Source organism: Mobula birostris, chromosome 9 (genome assembly GCF_030028105.1).
Source record: "Mobula birostris isolate sMobBir1 chromosome 9, sMobBir1.hap1, whole genome shotgun sequence".
NCBI lineage: Eukaryota > Metazoa > Chordata > Chondrichthyes > Myliobatiformes > Myliobatidae > Mobula > Mobula birostris.
Genome location: NC_092378.1, coordinates 32,419,330 through 32,432,676, shown reverse-complemented (window position 1 = coordinate 32,432,676; position 13,347 = coordinate 32,419,330). Strand labels below are relative to the sequence as shown.

At 38.6% G+C, this 13,347-nt stretch overlaps 1 protein-coding gene across 2 annotated transcripts in view; it reads left to right on the top strand.

Moving 5' to 3' along the window:
- cacna1c (calcium channel, voltage-dependent, L type, alpha 1C subunit) overlaps positions 1–13,347 on the top strand; it is a 687,918-nt gene that overhangs the window by 111,966 nt on the left and 562,605 nt on the right. For both annotated transcript variants that reach the window (XM_072267751.1, XM_072267750.1), the window contains exons 2-3: positions 7,186–7,510; positions 8,527–8,632. In XM_072267751.1, coding sequence (XP_072123852.1) covers positions 7,186–7,510; positions 8,527–8,632 — 431 coding nt within the window. The remainder of the gene's footprint in view (positions 1–7,185; positions 7,511–8,526; positions 8,633–13,347) is intronic.

Below are 13,347 nucleotides of genomic sequence, written 5' to 3'. Positions count from 1 at the left end.
ACTTACAGCACAATACAGGCCCTTCGGCCCACAAAGCTGTGCCGAACACGTCCTTACCTTAGAAATTACCTAGGGTTACCCATAGCCCTCTATTTTTCTAAGCTCCATGTACCTGTCCAGAAGTCTCTTAAAGGGCCCTATTGTATCACCTCCACTACAGTCGCCAGCAGCCCATTCCACACCACTCTTTGCATAAAAAACTTACCCCTGACATCTCCTCTGTACCTTCTTCCAAGCACCTTAATACTGTGCCCTCTCGTGCTAGCCATTGAAGCCCTGGGAAAAAGTCTTTGACTATCCATGCGATCAATGCCTCTCATCATCTTATACACCTCTATCAGATAACCTCTCATCCTCTGTCACTCCAAGGAAAAAAGGTTCACTCAACCTATTCTCATAAGGCATACTCCCCAACCCAGCCAACATCCTTGTAAATCTCCTCTGCACCCTTTCTATGGTTTCCACATCCTTCCTGTAGTGAGGCGACCAGTACCGAGCACAGTACTCCAAGTGGGGTCTGACCAGGGTCTTATGTAGCTGCAACGTTGCCAGTTCCACCTGCATAGATCTTCTTGTTGAAATAATGTCTCTGGACTCTGTTATGTTCTTTCTCATGATACTGCTCATTAGCACTAACACAGTTCGATTCCTCTTGTGGGAAGGGCTTGATAAACATATTCCATCTTATCGTTGCTACGCTCCCTGACTGAGGTTATTAAAACCTGATCTCTAACCGGACATAGTAAACTGACCCAAGACCAGTAGCATAGAATGTTTTCCATATCGAAGCTGACTGAACCACTGTATTAAATATTACAATCTTAAACATGTTAATTGCCTGTAAAGAATGAAACATCAAATAAATGGTCCTGAAACTTGCACATTTCTAAAAATCACTTTGTAATTAGACTTCTAACCAGGAAAGATTGAAGTAGGTCAAAACACAACCAGTCAACCTGTTCCCAGCTTTCATCAGAACGCGTAATAAACACGAGCTGAACATGACAGATGTGCCTGGATCTTATTGGGGCTAGAACAGGTTGGCCAAAACCTATTTAAGAATATTGTGTTGCCTCCTGTCCCATGATCCTCTCATATCCCCTTTGCCAATCACCTGTCCAGCTCTTGGCTCCATCCCTCCCCCTCCTGTCTTCTCTTATCATTTTGGATCTCCCCCTCCCCCTCCCACTTTCAAATCTCTTACTAACTCTTCCTTCAGTTAGTCCTGACGAAGGGTCTCGGCCTGAAACGTCAATTGTACCTGTTCCTAGAGATGCTGCCTGGCCTGCTGCGTTCACCAGCAACTTTGATGTGTGTTGCTTGAATTTCCAGCATATGCAGAATTCCTGTTGTTTGCTAGGAGCAGTGCTCAGTTTAGACTTTAGAAAACATGCCAGTTTCCATAGATATTTCTCAGACCTGTAAATTCCACATCTGTCCAATACACCATTTCTGCATCTCTGTCTTATCCAGTCCTGGTATACAAAGTGACTTACTTCTCCCTGTGGCTTAAGTTATGATGCTTACATGGTTTCCACTTTTACTCAAAACTGAGCTGCACAAGATTCAGCTTTAAAATGAGCATCTTATTCTTTAATATTTTAAGAGTCTGTTGTGGATTGAGGAGACGTATGGAATGCTACAAGCCATTGTTTGCTAATTGTTACTCAGTGGTCCACTCTTTCCATCTTATTCTTGTCCTCTCCCAACTTGAAGAAAGAGAACGTATCAAACTCAATTTGTCTCGTGCAGATGTCTGCATACTCTATAAAAGGACCATTTGATTTCATGAAGTTACAGACAACATATACTCTACAGCTTGAACAATCTACAAATTTCAACTGTATTCGCATTCCTTCACTTGGAGAGGATCAGCTGTGTGGGATTAAGTTTTAGTTTATTTAAGTGTTTTAATTTTATATTTTTAAATAGGCAGATAGGTGACAAGCTGTTTCATTCTAGCTTTTTAAAATTAAATTTTGAAGGGAATCAACACAAACAAAATGCTGGAGGAACTCAATAGATCAGGCAGCATTTATGGAAATGAAGAAACAGTCAAACTTTTGGGCAGAGATCCCTCAGGACTGGAAAGAAGGGGGTGAAGATACAAGCATCAAAATGTGTGGGGAGCGGGAGGAGAACTGGCTAATAGGTGATAGGTGAAGCCAGGTGGGTGGGAAAGGTAAAGGGCTGGAGAAGAAAGATAGGAGAGGAAAGTGAACCTTGGGAGAAAGGAAAGGAGGAGGGGCACCAGGGGGAAGTGATAGGTAGGTGAGGAGAAGAGGTCAGAGGCCAGAGTAGGGAAAAGAAGAAAAGGAAAGGGGGAGGGGAAAGTTACCAGAAGGAGAAATTGATGCTCATGCCATCAGGTTGGAGGCTACCTAGACGGAATATGAAGTTGCACCTCCACACTGAGTGCGGCTTCATTGGGGCAAAAAAGTGGGCCATGGACTGGCATGTTGAATGGGAATGGAGATAGGAAATAAAATGGTTGTCCCTTGGAAATTCTGCTTTTGGCAGATGGAGCAGAGGTGCTTGACAAAGCAGTCCCTCATTTTATGTTGGGTTTCAACAATGTAGAGGAAGCCACATTGGGACCATAGGATACAACAACAGATTTGCATGTGAAGTGTTGCCTCAGCAGGAAGGAGCATTTGGGGCCCTGCATGGAAGTAAGGGAGGACGTGAATGGGTATTTCTGTCACTTGCAGGGATATGTGCCAGGAGGGAGGTTAGTGGGGAGAGATGAATCGACAAGGTAATCACGGAGGAACCAATCCCTGCAAAAGGTTTTGACGGAGTAAAGATGTGTTTGGTGGTAGGATCCCATTGAAGACGGTGTAAGTCACAGTGAATGATGTGTTAGATGAGGAGGCTCATGGGGTGGTAGGTGAGAACAAGAGGAACTCTCTCTGTGTTTAGGGGGCGTAGGATTGAGTGAGCACGGATGTTTGAGAAATGGAGGAGATGCGGGTGAGGGCAGCATCAATGGTAGAGGAAGGAAAACACTTCTCTTTGAAGAAAGAGGACACCTCTGATGACATGGAAAGGAAATCCTCATACTTAGAATAGACATGGCAGAGATGAAGGAACGGAGAAATGGAATAACATTTTTACAGGAGACAGGGTGGGAAGAGGGAATGTTAAAATGGCCATAGCAATCGATAGGTTTATAAAGGATGTCAGTATAGGTGAGATGGAGTCAGTAAGATTGAGAAAAGATAGAGAGATGTCAGATATGAACCAATTGAACTGATGGACAGAGTGGAAGCTGGAGGAAAAGTCGATGCAACTGATAAGCTCAGCATAGGCGTATGAAGTAGCACCAATGCACTCATCAATGTTGCGCAGGAAGCGTTGGGGAGTATTGCCAGGGAAGGCTTGAAACATGGACTGTTCTACATAGCCAATGAAAAAGCTGGCATAGCTGGTGTCCATGGCTAAACCTTGAATTTGGAGAAAGTGGGAGGAACCAAATGAGAAATTGTTGAGGGTGAGGACCAGTTTTGCCAGACAGAGGAGAGTGGCGGTGGAGGGGAACTGGTTGGGTCTTTTGTTGACAAAGAAGCAGAGAGCTTTAAGGCCTTTTTGATAGGGATGTAAATGTATAGAGACTGAACATCATTGGTAAAAATGATGTGGTCAAGGCCAGGGACTTAACAGTTGTTGAGGAGATTGGAAGTATGTGAAGTAGGTGGGAAGGGACTGAACCAAGGGAGATGGAATGCAGTTTTTTTTTTAGCAAATGATGGTGGGTGGGGGGCGGTCAGTGGTGTTGGAAGATACAGAATTGATACTAGCTCAGTTAGCTGCTTGTTGGCAAGGAAAACCTGGGTCAGTGAGTCTGTTTCTGCACTGTATAGCACTATCATTCAAATTGTTGAGTTTGAGAAGGGTCCAGATGGGAAAGCGAGGAGTATATGTTGGATCGAGGGTAAAGTTTTTAGATATCAGAGGAAAAGGAGAATATTGACCTAAGTTGGTTGTTCAAAAAGAATAATGTAAATGATAAAAAGAGTAGTTAGAAAATGAATGATTACTGATAAGTAAAAGAGTATACAATATGATGAAAGCATTTTTGGGAACAAAGTACAAATTATGAGGAATGGAAATAGAAGGGCAACCATAAAGGATTACTTTCTGCAAGAATTGTTTTCTCAGATGATTAGAGCCACTGTTGTTTTTCAATAAGACCATCTCATTTACAGATTGAGAAAAGAACTAGGAAAGTACAAAGAAAGAAACAAGTAAATGTCCAAAACAAAAGGAAAATGGAGTAGTTCAAAGGTTGGAAGTGAACACCTTCAATTTTTTAATTGTGCATTTTCATGAAAGTAAACTGCTGATTAAAAAAAATGGATTTAAATGATTGTTCGTTTGTACATTATGTTCCGCGTGTATGACATAGGTGATCAAGGTCTTTCCATGACCATGATTGTTCTTGGTAAATTTTTCAACAGAAGTGGTTTTCCGTTGCCATCTTCTGGGCAGTGTCTTTACAAGACCCCAGCCAATATCAATGCTCTTAAGAGGTTGTTGGCCTGGCGTCAGTAGTCACATAACCATAACTTGTGATATGTCACAGATATTCACATGACCATCCACCACCTGCTCTCTCACGGCTTCATGTGATGCTGATCGGGCATGGGGGGAGGGAGGGGTGCTATCCAAGGAGCTACATCTTGCCTAGGGGTGACCTGCAGGTTTGTAGTGGGAAGTAGCACCCTATACCTCCTTTAGGAGAGACATATCTCCACTTCGCCACTCAGAAATGATTGTAAATCCTCTTCAAAAAAAATTAAATTAAAACTGAATCCTATGGACAAAGGGAACAAAACAAATAGATTTGTAAAATAGTTGGATAAATGATCAAATTGCATGAATTTTAATTCAGCAAATAATTTCAAGTTAATGAAACAGAAGAAAAATTGTGCTAATGCAAAATATCAAATGTGGTGGGGTGGCTAAAAGAAGTTTTGGTTGACTTGAAATAAAAGTTGCAATCTAGTTAATTATATCATCAAAGTTGACATTCCAATGTGTCTTCCCATTCTAGATTACAGAAGTAAAAACAAAATATAATTGGATATTAATTAAATCAAATTTAACAAAATATATTCAGACTCTAAATTATATTCAACTGTTTTGACTGCAATTGTCTTCTTAAGGAAAATTCGAGCAAAAAACAATTAAGTGTGCGTTTACTTGCTTTCAATTCAACTATTTAGTTTGCTTCTTATTGGTCTGAAAACCCTAGCTATATATATTTCGTAAATGTGTTGTCTTCTTGAGCTCCTGGTATTGGTCTATTGGTTCTGATTGCTCACTATAATAAGGTCATCCTTGTTTAAATTGAATTTGCCAGTTAGATGATATACAGTTCTTAATAAGCAATACTCTTGATTTCGGTCACTATTTCTGTTGGGAAAATTCTGGCTTTTCCTTCAGAGTTGGACTTCACATTTAAGTCTTTTTTTTCATCTGCTGTTTATATTGACTCACATCAAAATTAATCGGCTATTTTATCTTCTCAAAATCTTTTATATTCTTTATTTTAGCAAAATTAAAATAGGCAGCGTTTACATTCAGAAACAATTGTCATGGGTAGAAAGAGACCTTAGCGTGTTTTTTTTTCTCTATTTTTAATTATCTTATGTTGGCTGTGTGCTGCCGGAGCACAATGCAAGTATGAAAAAAATAACGCCAACTGAAGATGTTGGCTTAAAACAAGAAATATTTTTTCATATTTTCTGTCATGCAGAGACAGTATCTACTTGGTTATTTTACGTCATGGTTCCATAAACTGTTTCCAGGCACATGGAGAAAAAAATTGCGCTAGGTTTATTTTACACGTAACAACATCTGGAAACGGTCAGCAGACAGCTCGCACAACTCCTTCAGTCATTGCGGGGAATGGCTGCACGACTTAATTTTTTTTCCCCCTTGCCTCTTTTTCATGGCTTGTTCAGTCGCTTTCTTAAAATCGTCTTTCTTATTTAGTAAAAGACATGATTTAACCCTTGGAGGGCTGGCCGGGATATCAAATCATCCCCCGCCCCCTCACTCTCTCTCTCTCTCTCACACACACACACACACACACACACACACACACACACACACACACACACACACACACACACACACACACACACACACACACACACACACACACACACACACACACACACACACACACAACAATTTCCACCGAACAGAGTGAAAGTGAGCTTGGAATGTGTGTGATGTGCTCTTAGTGAAGCCCCGGATGTAGTCAGGATGTGCTGTGAGAAAGAGGGAGGTAGAGAGGATCAGTTACTTGCGTTTTATAGTAATAATGGGGATCAGGTAATAAATCGCTTTTTGTGGAAGAAAAATTTGGCCTATTTAAATGGTGAATGAAAGCAAAAGGATGTATATTCCCGAGGAAAACCATCAAGGTAAGAATTGTAAGAAGGGGGAAAAGAAAACGGAGAAGAACATCACAAATCTTATTTCCTCAAACATAACCGGTGGGTGCTTGGGTTTTATAGCAGTACTAAACAGACAGTTTGTTGGGATAGTTTATTTTATGCGGTGTCTTGGATTTTTTTTTCTCTCCCGGAGATTAACCTGCAGACATGCATGTGAAACACTGGATTGGAGCAGTATCGTTATACATGTCTTTCGTGTGAAATTAATATGCTATGAGTTGTGTGAACCTTTATTTTAAAAGCAATGCTTCTAATAGTCAGATACTATTTTCAATATCCGAAGAATGCTTCGAGACTATAACGAAAAGGTTATGAAGAAAATCTAAATTGGGCATTTTGAGCCCCCTTCCTCCCCCCCCCAGCCGATGAATCATTATTCCTTTAAACTATGGAAGGAGATTTGTTTTTCTTCAGTTTTTTTTTGTAATCGTTCTCGAAGGAAATGGCTCCACCATGTGAAGTTATCATTTAAAGTTGCAGTTTTTCTTCTCAAATCAAATCCTGTAATATTTATAGGTGTACGAATGGTCTTAATAATCATTATTTCACATAGAAAAAAACATTGCTTGGAATTGATTAATATTTTGGAATTAGTTCGATTGAAAGTCGAATAATTATTAGGAATGGACATCAATTAATGGGACGAGGAATACTACGGATTGCACTATTTGGTTTATACATGTTGAAAATATTTTGCAAGATATTTTTATTCCAGGCACCAATTATGGTAACAGGCGGGCAGTCCTTACACATGGCCTTCCCAATGCCAATACAGACGGCTTGGCTCCAGAGCACATACCAAGTCCGGGGGCTGCCCTGTCGTGGCAGGCAGCAATCGACGCGGCCAGACAAGCCAAAGCCGCTGCGATGATGGGCAACAATATGGTCTCTACAGCCAATTCAACCCAAAGGAAAAGACAACAGTACAGCAAGCAGAAAAAACAAGTTAACGCTGCGACCACACGGCCACCACGGGCTCTCTTCTGTTTGACACTTAAGAACCCTGTAAGGCGAGCATGTATCAATATAGTCGAATGGAAATATCCTTTAAGAAAGCAAATAAAGAGTTAGTGTCAACTGGCGGAAGTAATACAAAAATGCAGCATTTTTAACTATATACACATAGACATAGCCCCAGATTCAAATACAAATGCATATATTTTGATATGCTGAGTGGTCAGTGGTCTCTAACATGTCACATTTTTACAACTTTAACTTATTACTAAGTTACAACGTAGCTCATTCCATTATCAAATTAAAGAACTCTTTAACACAATACATTTGATAGACTGCACCAAAGTAGGTTCTCAAGATTAGTGGAGAGAAAAAAAAAAGAACAAGTTCTAAAGTAGACCCTAGATACCTGGTTGAACAGCTCAAATCAGAGCTGCTCAAGGTTTATTTATTGGAGGAGTGCAGACATTGATGCAGACCTGTAGGAGTTTGCGGTATTGCAGAGGAAGAAGAGGACAGGAAGTTCTAAACTTAGCTTGGGATGAATAGGACTGGATGGGCAGGGGATGGAGTTAGTGATGTGAACTGGAAACAGTGGTTCCAATGATGGAGAAAATGCTGCTCATCCTACTTTGGACACACACAGTTATATACACATAAAACATAAAAGTTTTTGGATTATGTCACTCAGGCAACTTGAGAAAGGAAGGCTGATTTGGGGCACTTGAGGTAATCATTCTTGACCAAAAATTGTGGTAGGTGATTTTCTGCTGACTTGGAGGGCACATGAATGGCGGCATAAAATACTTGGAGTATTTTGATGCTCCAGGAAGGCATTGGTCAGTACTCCACCAAACACACGCAAGATTTTTCTCCAGATGTTTACAAGCTTGTGATTTTATAATATGTATTTACATATCCCATACTTTTGAATAAGATGTCACTTTATAGCGCAGTAGACTTGCCTACTTCATCTGAGGCACCCATAATCAATTCTGGAGACATTTTTCATAATTTTGGGTAATGATTGTTATGGAAAGTTTTGTTTTCAGATTGGCATTTACTATTCTGTGTATAAAGACCCCTTAACTCCTTGTCTCAGGCCATTCGAAATCATTATTCTTCTAACTATTTTCGCTAATTGTGTGGCCTTAGCTGTCTACATACCGTTCCCAGAAGACGACTCGAATGCAACCAATTCCAACCTGGTAAGTTCGAGATGTTTAAATCATTATTTGAAAGATATATTTTGTCTAGATTGAAAAGGGAAAGTATATGACTTTGTGGAGTTTTATTGAAAGCTTGGTAGTTTTGTTTTGTGCTGCGGATCGAATGCAATTTTGGATTTGGTTGGTGGTATTGGATTTGACTAGTGTCATTGATGACCATGCTGCACGATGGTAATAGTTTAACTTTGATTGTACATTACTGTAAGAATGTGTCTCTGTTTGGTTTTTAAATCTTTAATTATCTATTTGCATTATACTTTGCTACAATATATTTGAGTACCTTGCACTGATGATCTTTTATTATTTCCATATGTTTTGAAATGCAGCTTCAATCAGTTAACCCTTAACATTTTAACTGGGTGATGTTGACAAACTGATTCTTTTACTTATCTGATCACCACAATCCTATTGAAGATGGGGTTCGTGACCTGGTTATCACTCCGCAAAATGGCGGTCTGTTTAAGTTTTTAATTTCATTGGGGTTCGTGCTTCGTGGGAAATGTGCTACAAAGAGTTGTTGAAAGGTTGTGATGGATGATTTATTAAAGATACAGTTGGTAAATACGGTGAATTACAAGTCTGTCACTATTGCTTTGAAAATGAATCAGGAAAATCTGTAAAATATCCTGTTACTTTGAGACATTTAATCAATGCAGGATTCACAGATATAGGCCAAATAAATAAAGAAGAAGTATTTAGGGCACTTTGATGAAACCAGTCTTTTAATTTTATGCTAAAACAATTGTATTAATTTTAGAATCTTAAAATATTACTGTTTTGATTTTTTTCATTGTTCTATGTAATACTTTTAGTGAGCAATTTGTTGCAATAGTATGTTGTGATATTGAGTATTATTTTATATGCAAGATCTCTCTTAACTTCAAGAAAGTCTCCGTTCATGATCTTACCAGTCACTTAATCCTATATATAAAAATCTTACACGTAACTTTAAAATTAAAAATGATCCAGGTCTCAGTCAATCGACCAAAAGTCAATTAATGGTGAGATGCAGCAGTTAAGACAAGTATTATTGTAACATTTTAAGTGTCTCATTGCATGTTTGTTACACGCAATGAGATACCTTGTACAACCATCAGCTAATTCTAGATAGTTTGGGGGCTTCAGTTGGTACTGTTCATATGAACAAAACTTTCATTGATTTATTCAATGAAACTGGAATCACAATTTTATTTTAGCAAAAGCTTCAGCGATCTGGATACCATTCTTCTGTTTCTTTTGGGTAGCACTTGAAATTTTGTATGCATATAATCAGAGATGCTATTGTTAGATTTTAATAGGAAAAGTAAGTAATGCTTTGAAATAAACATCCATTAGACTTAAGCAGAGGTACTGAGAAAATATTTTTATTTTGTGACACTGATAAAGTACATTATGTTGCATATTTCAGTTGCCAGAGAGTTTTTTTATTGACGCTTGCTACCAACAAACAAGTGAGCTTCCCCGTCTCTAATGTCAGATATCCTGGTAGGTTTAGCTGCCTCCACCACCATATTTCTGTAAGTGGGTTTGGGAACTGAGTTATTTCTACATCAGTGCTGTGAATGGCAATTCCAGTTCAGTTGTCCCACTCTTGCGGAGCAATTGAAACAAGACCTCAGTTTGGCAGTGCTGTAGTAGGAGTATCCCTATTGTTTCAATAGCTCATTTGATTGTGATGGGAAACTGGGGGTTGGGTGTGGTTATGTGAGACAACCCAGAATGTGAGATTTAGCGTGCTTGGTTTCGTTGTGATGGAACCTCCTTTTCTTGTATTTGAAGAGTCTTCTAGCTCAGCAAGTATAAGAAACCAGTTATCTGTCTTCTCTTGTTTTATTGTAAATAAGTTGCTGGGTTTTTCACATTCAACCAGTGACTATACTTCAAAAATACTTAGGATGCTCCAAAGTTTGCGCACATCCTGAGAGATACAAAAAGCATTTTGTAAATGCTAGTAACTTTATGGTAGGGTGTGAGTAATGCATTGGTAAATATTCCCATTGGATTTATTTGTAACTCTAATTTTATTATCATCCAATAACATGTTGGCACATTTTGTATGCTTACCTTTTAATTCAGAAAGACCTTTAACAATTGTAGAGAAATGACTTCAAATTTTTTCTTTACAGATCATCTTAAAGGCACTCTGTTTAACTTTAACTGCAAAGTCCATTTTGATATTTGCTTTTCGTTTTTCATTAAATACTTCTTAAAATAATTGAAGAAAAACTATTGGAAGCTAAATGAAAATATTCAGCTGGTTGACACTGAAGTTTGTGAAATTGGTTTGTATTGCATGATTCAAGTTCAGCTGACATTATTAGAGTTCAGACCCAAGCTCAAGGTTTTGGAAGAAGCAGAAAGCTTTTGAAAGTGGAATTAAATATGTAATGGATAAATTGAACTGGTTAGTGTAAAACTCCTTAATTTATTATTTATTTAATACTTTCTCTGGGCGTTAGTGGTGTAGAGGAAAATATGTCATGAAAAATGTTTAACAATCATAAAGGCTTATTTGCTAGCTGCGCGTCTTCTTCTTGGGGCCTTTAGCTCCCAGTGGAGCATAGGCCATTGCTGATCTCCTGCCTCCGTCATCCGCAAAGTCAGTGGCACGGTTGGAGTTCATCAATGTTTCTGTAATCCATGGTATCCACTGTACAGGGGATTGGCCTGTATAGCTTCACCAGAGACCTGTAGGCTGGCTTTACCATTTCCACCTATCACGTTGGGGACATAGGGTTGGACTTTGAGAGGCATAGCTGCACTTAAGCTTGCATAATACTTCAAAATTGGATGGACAGGAAATGCATATTCAAATATTCAAATATAACAATAATTTATAACATAGAAACATAACATAAATTTATTAGTGGATAATTGACAAATTTCCTGTGAATTTGAGTAAGTTGTTTTTTATAGTTTTAATTTCATATTTTCAGCACCTGCAGTTCCTTTGATTCAAGATATGTCATCGGCATCTTGAGTACTTGTCTATTTAGCTTCACAGGCTATGTATGCATGTTGCAACTTTATTTCTCCATAGAAAATTCTGTAATCTTTAACACAAGTAATTTGTACCATTGGAATAAATTTGTTGAAATTGTGTAGTACTTTAAAAATTGTTATGGGTTGTCGGTTAGCTATTTTGTTTCCTCCTTTGAAGGAGAGATATTACTTCCCCTCGTCAGGACAGAACAGGGAATTCATAAAATTGTTTCCAATGGTGAAAGGGCTGTTTCTATATTGACCAAGTGGTAGAATGGGTCAATGCATATAGGTGTTTAAGGGATAATTTTTGAAGAGTTTGATGTTGAGAGGCTATTTCCTCACAAAGAGAGTTTAGAAATTAAGTCCATAGTTTCCAGTTAAAGAAAATATTGAACCACTGTAGTCCTGAGCACTGATTTTTAATTATAATCGGTGAGATAGAGTGTGCTTCTCTTTCTCATGTTAACAGCAGATAGTGAGGGTAGCCAAACGTGATTCACGTGTCGAGTATATAATGGCAATAAAGAGCTGAAAGCTTATTTCTAGGTCAAGTCAACCAGTAGTTGCAAGCAATCTAATAGAGCTTGATATGCAGCCAAAGAAAGGACTGAATCAATGGTATGATACTATGGCTGCAGTGCCTTATGTGGGAGTCTAATTTGACAGCTGTCCTTTTGTCTATGGATGAAGTGGAAATTTAAAGAATTAATCTTTGGAAATCCTGGAGCTAGTGGTTCAATAGTAGGAAGAAGAACAAATGGAAGACATTGACTTGCTTAAATGCACTTATTTGATTCCTTGCCTAGTGTTTTTAATGTTGTTTCTTTCATTCCTCTGGTTTAGTAATCAAATGATATAATCACTATTGCGCAAAATTTATAATTTCCGTTAAGCGGCAGATTGTAATTCATTAGTAACTCTTTAAAGGACTTTTGCAGTCGGGCCTCTGCCACTGCATTTGTTTGCTGCAGTTCCACATTCTGTCAAGACGATGGTGCTGTGAAGCAGGTTTTGAATTTCCAAAATATCAGCCATATTACTTATGTCTAAGATGAGTGGATCACTATTTTTAGGCTTGTTAATTTCTCAGCCATTTACCATCCCCACTCCCCACCCATCTCACAGGTATCTCCAGATCATCTAATCTATCTAATATGCACTGTGCAACAATTTCAGCCCTACGTGCAGCTTTTTGGGCGTCCTTTTTGGATTTCAGATTCTCTGGCCCAATATTTCACAATCAACTTAACTTTTATGAAAACTTGTTTTTTCATGCACAAGCCTCAGAATTTCTCCTCTTTAAATGTAACCAGGCTATGCTTGCTAACCATGTTGCAAGTAGTAAAACAACAACGACCGTGGATAACTCAGAAGTTCCCTCATTATTCTTTGTTGAACAACACCTCTTAAGGATGACTGGAGAACTTAAGATTTATCAGCTTGCACTGCAGTCAGTGGGTCATCGGCAAAGGTGAAGTTATATTTGTTTGATGGTTAGGTCATTGTGTATTTGGATGGGAAAAATAGTTGTCAATACATCTTCCTGACCTAGACCATTGTTTTGCAGAGAACAAAAACTTTACTTTCCTCTAAGTTTGATATTGAAGCTGCAGTTTTGAATCAGGGAATAGTTAATATGTTCAATTTATTTGTTCTAAACTCTTATGAAATAGATTTAATAACAGTGTAACATTCTGCAAAGAGTTCAC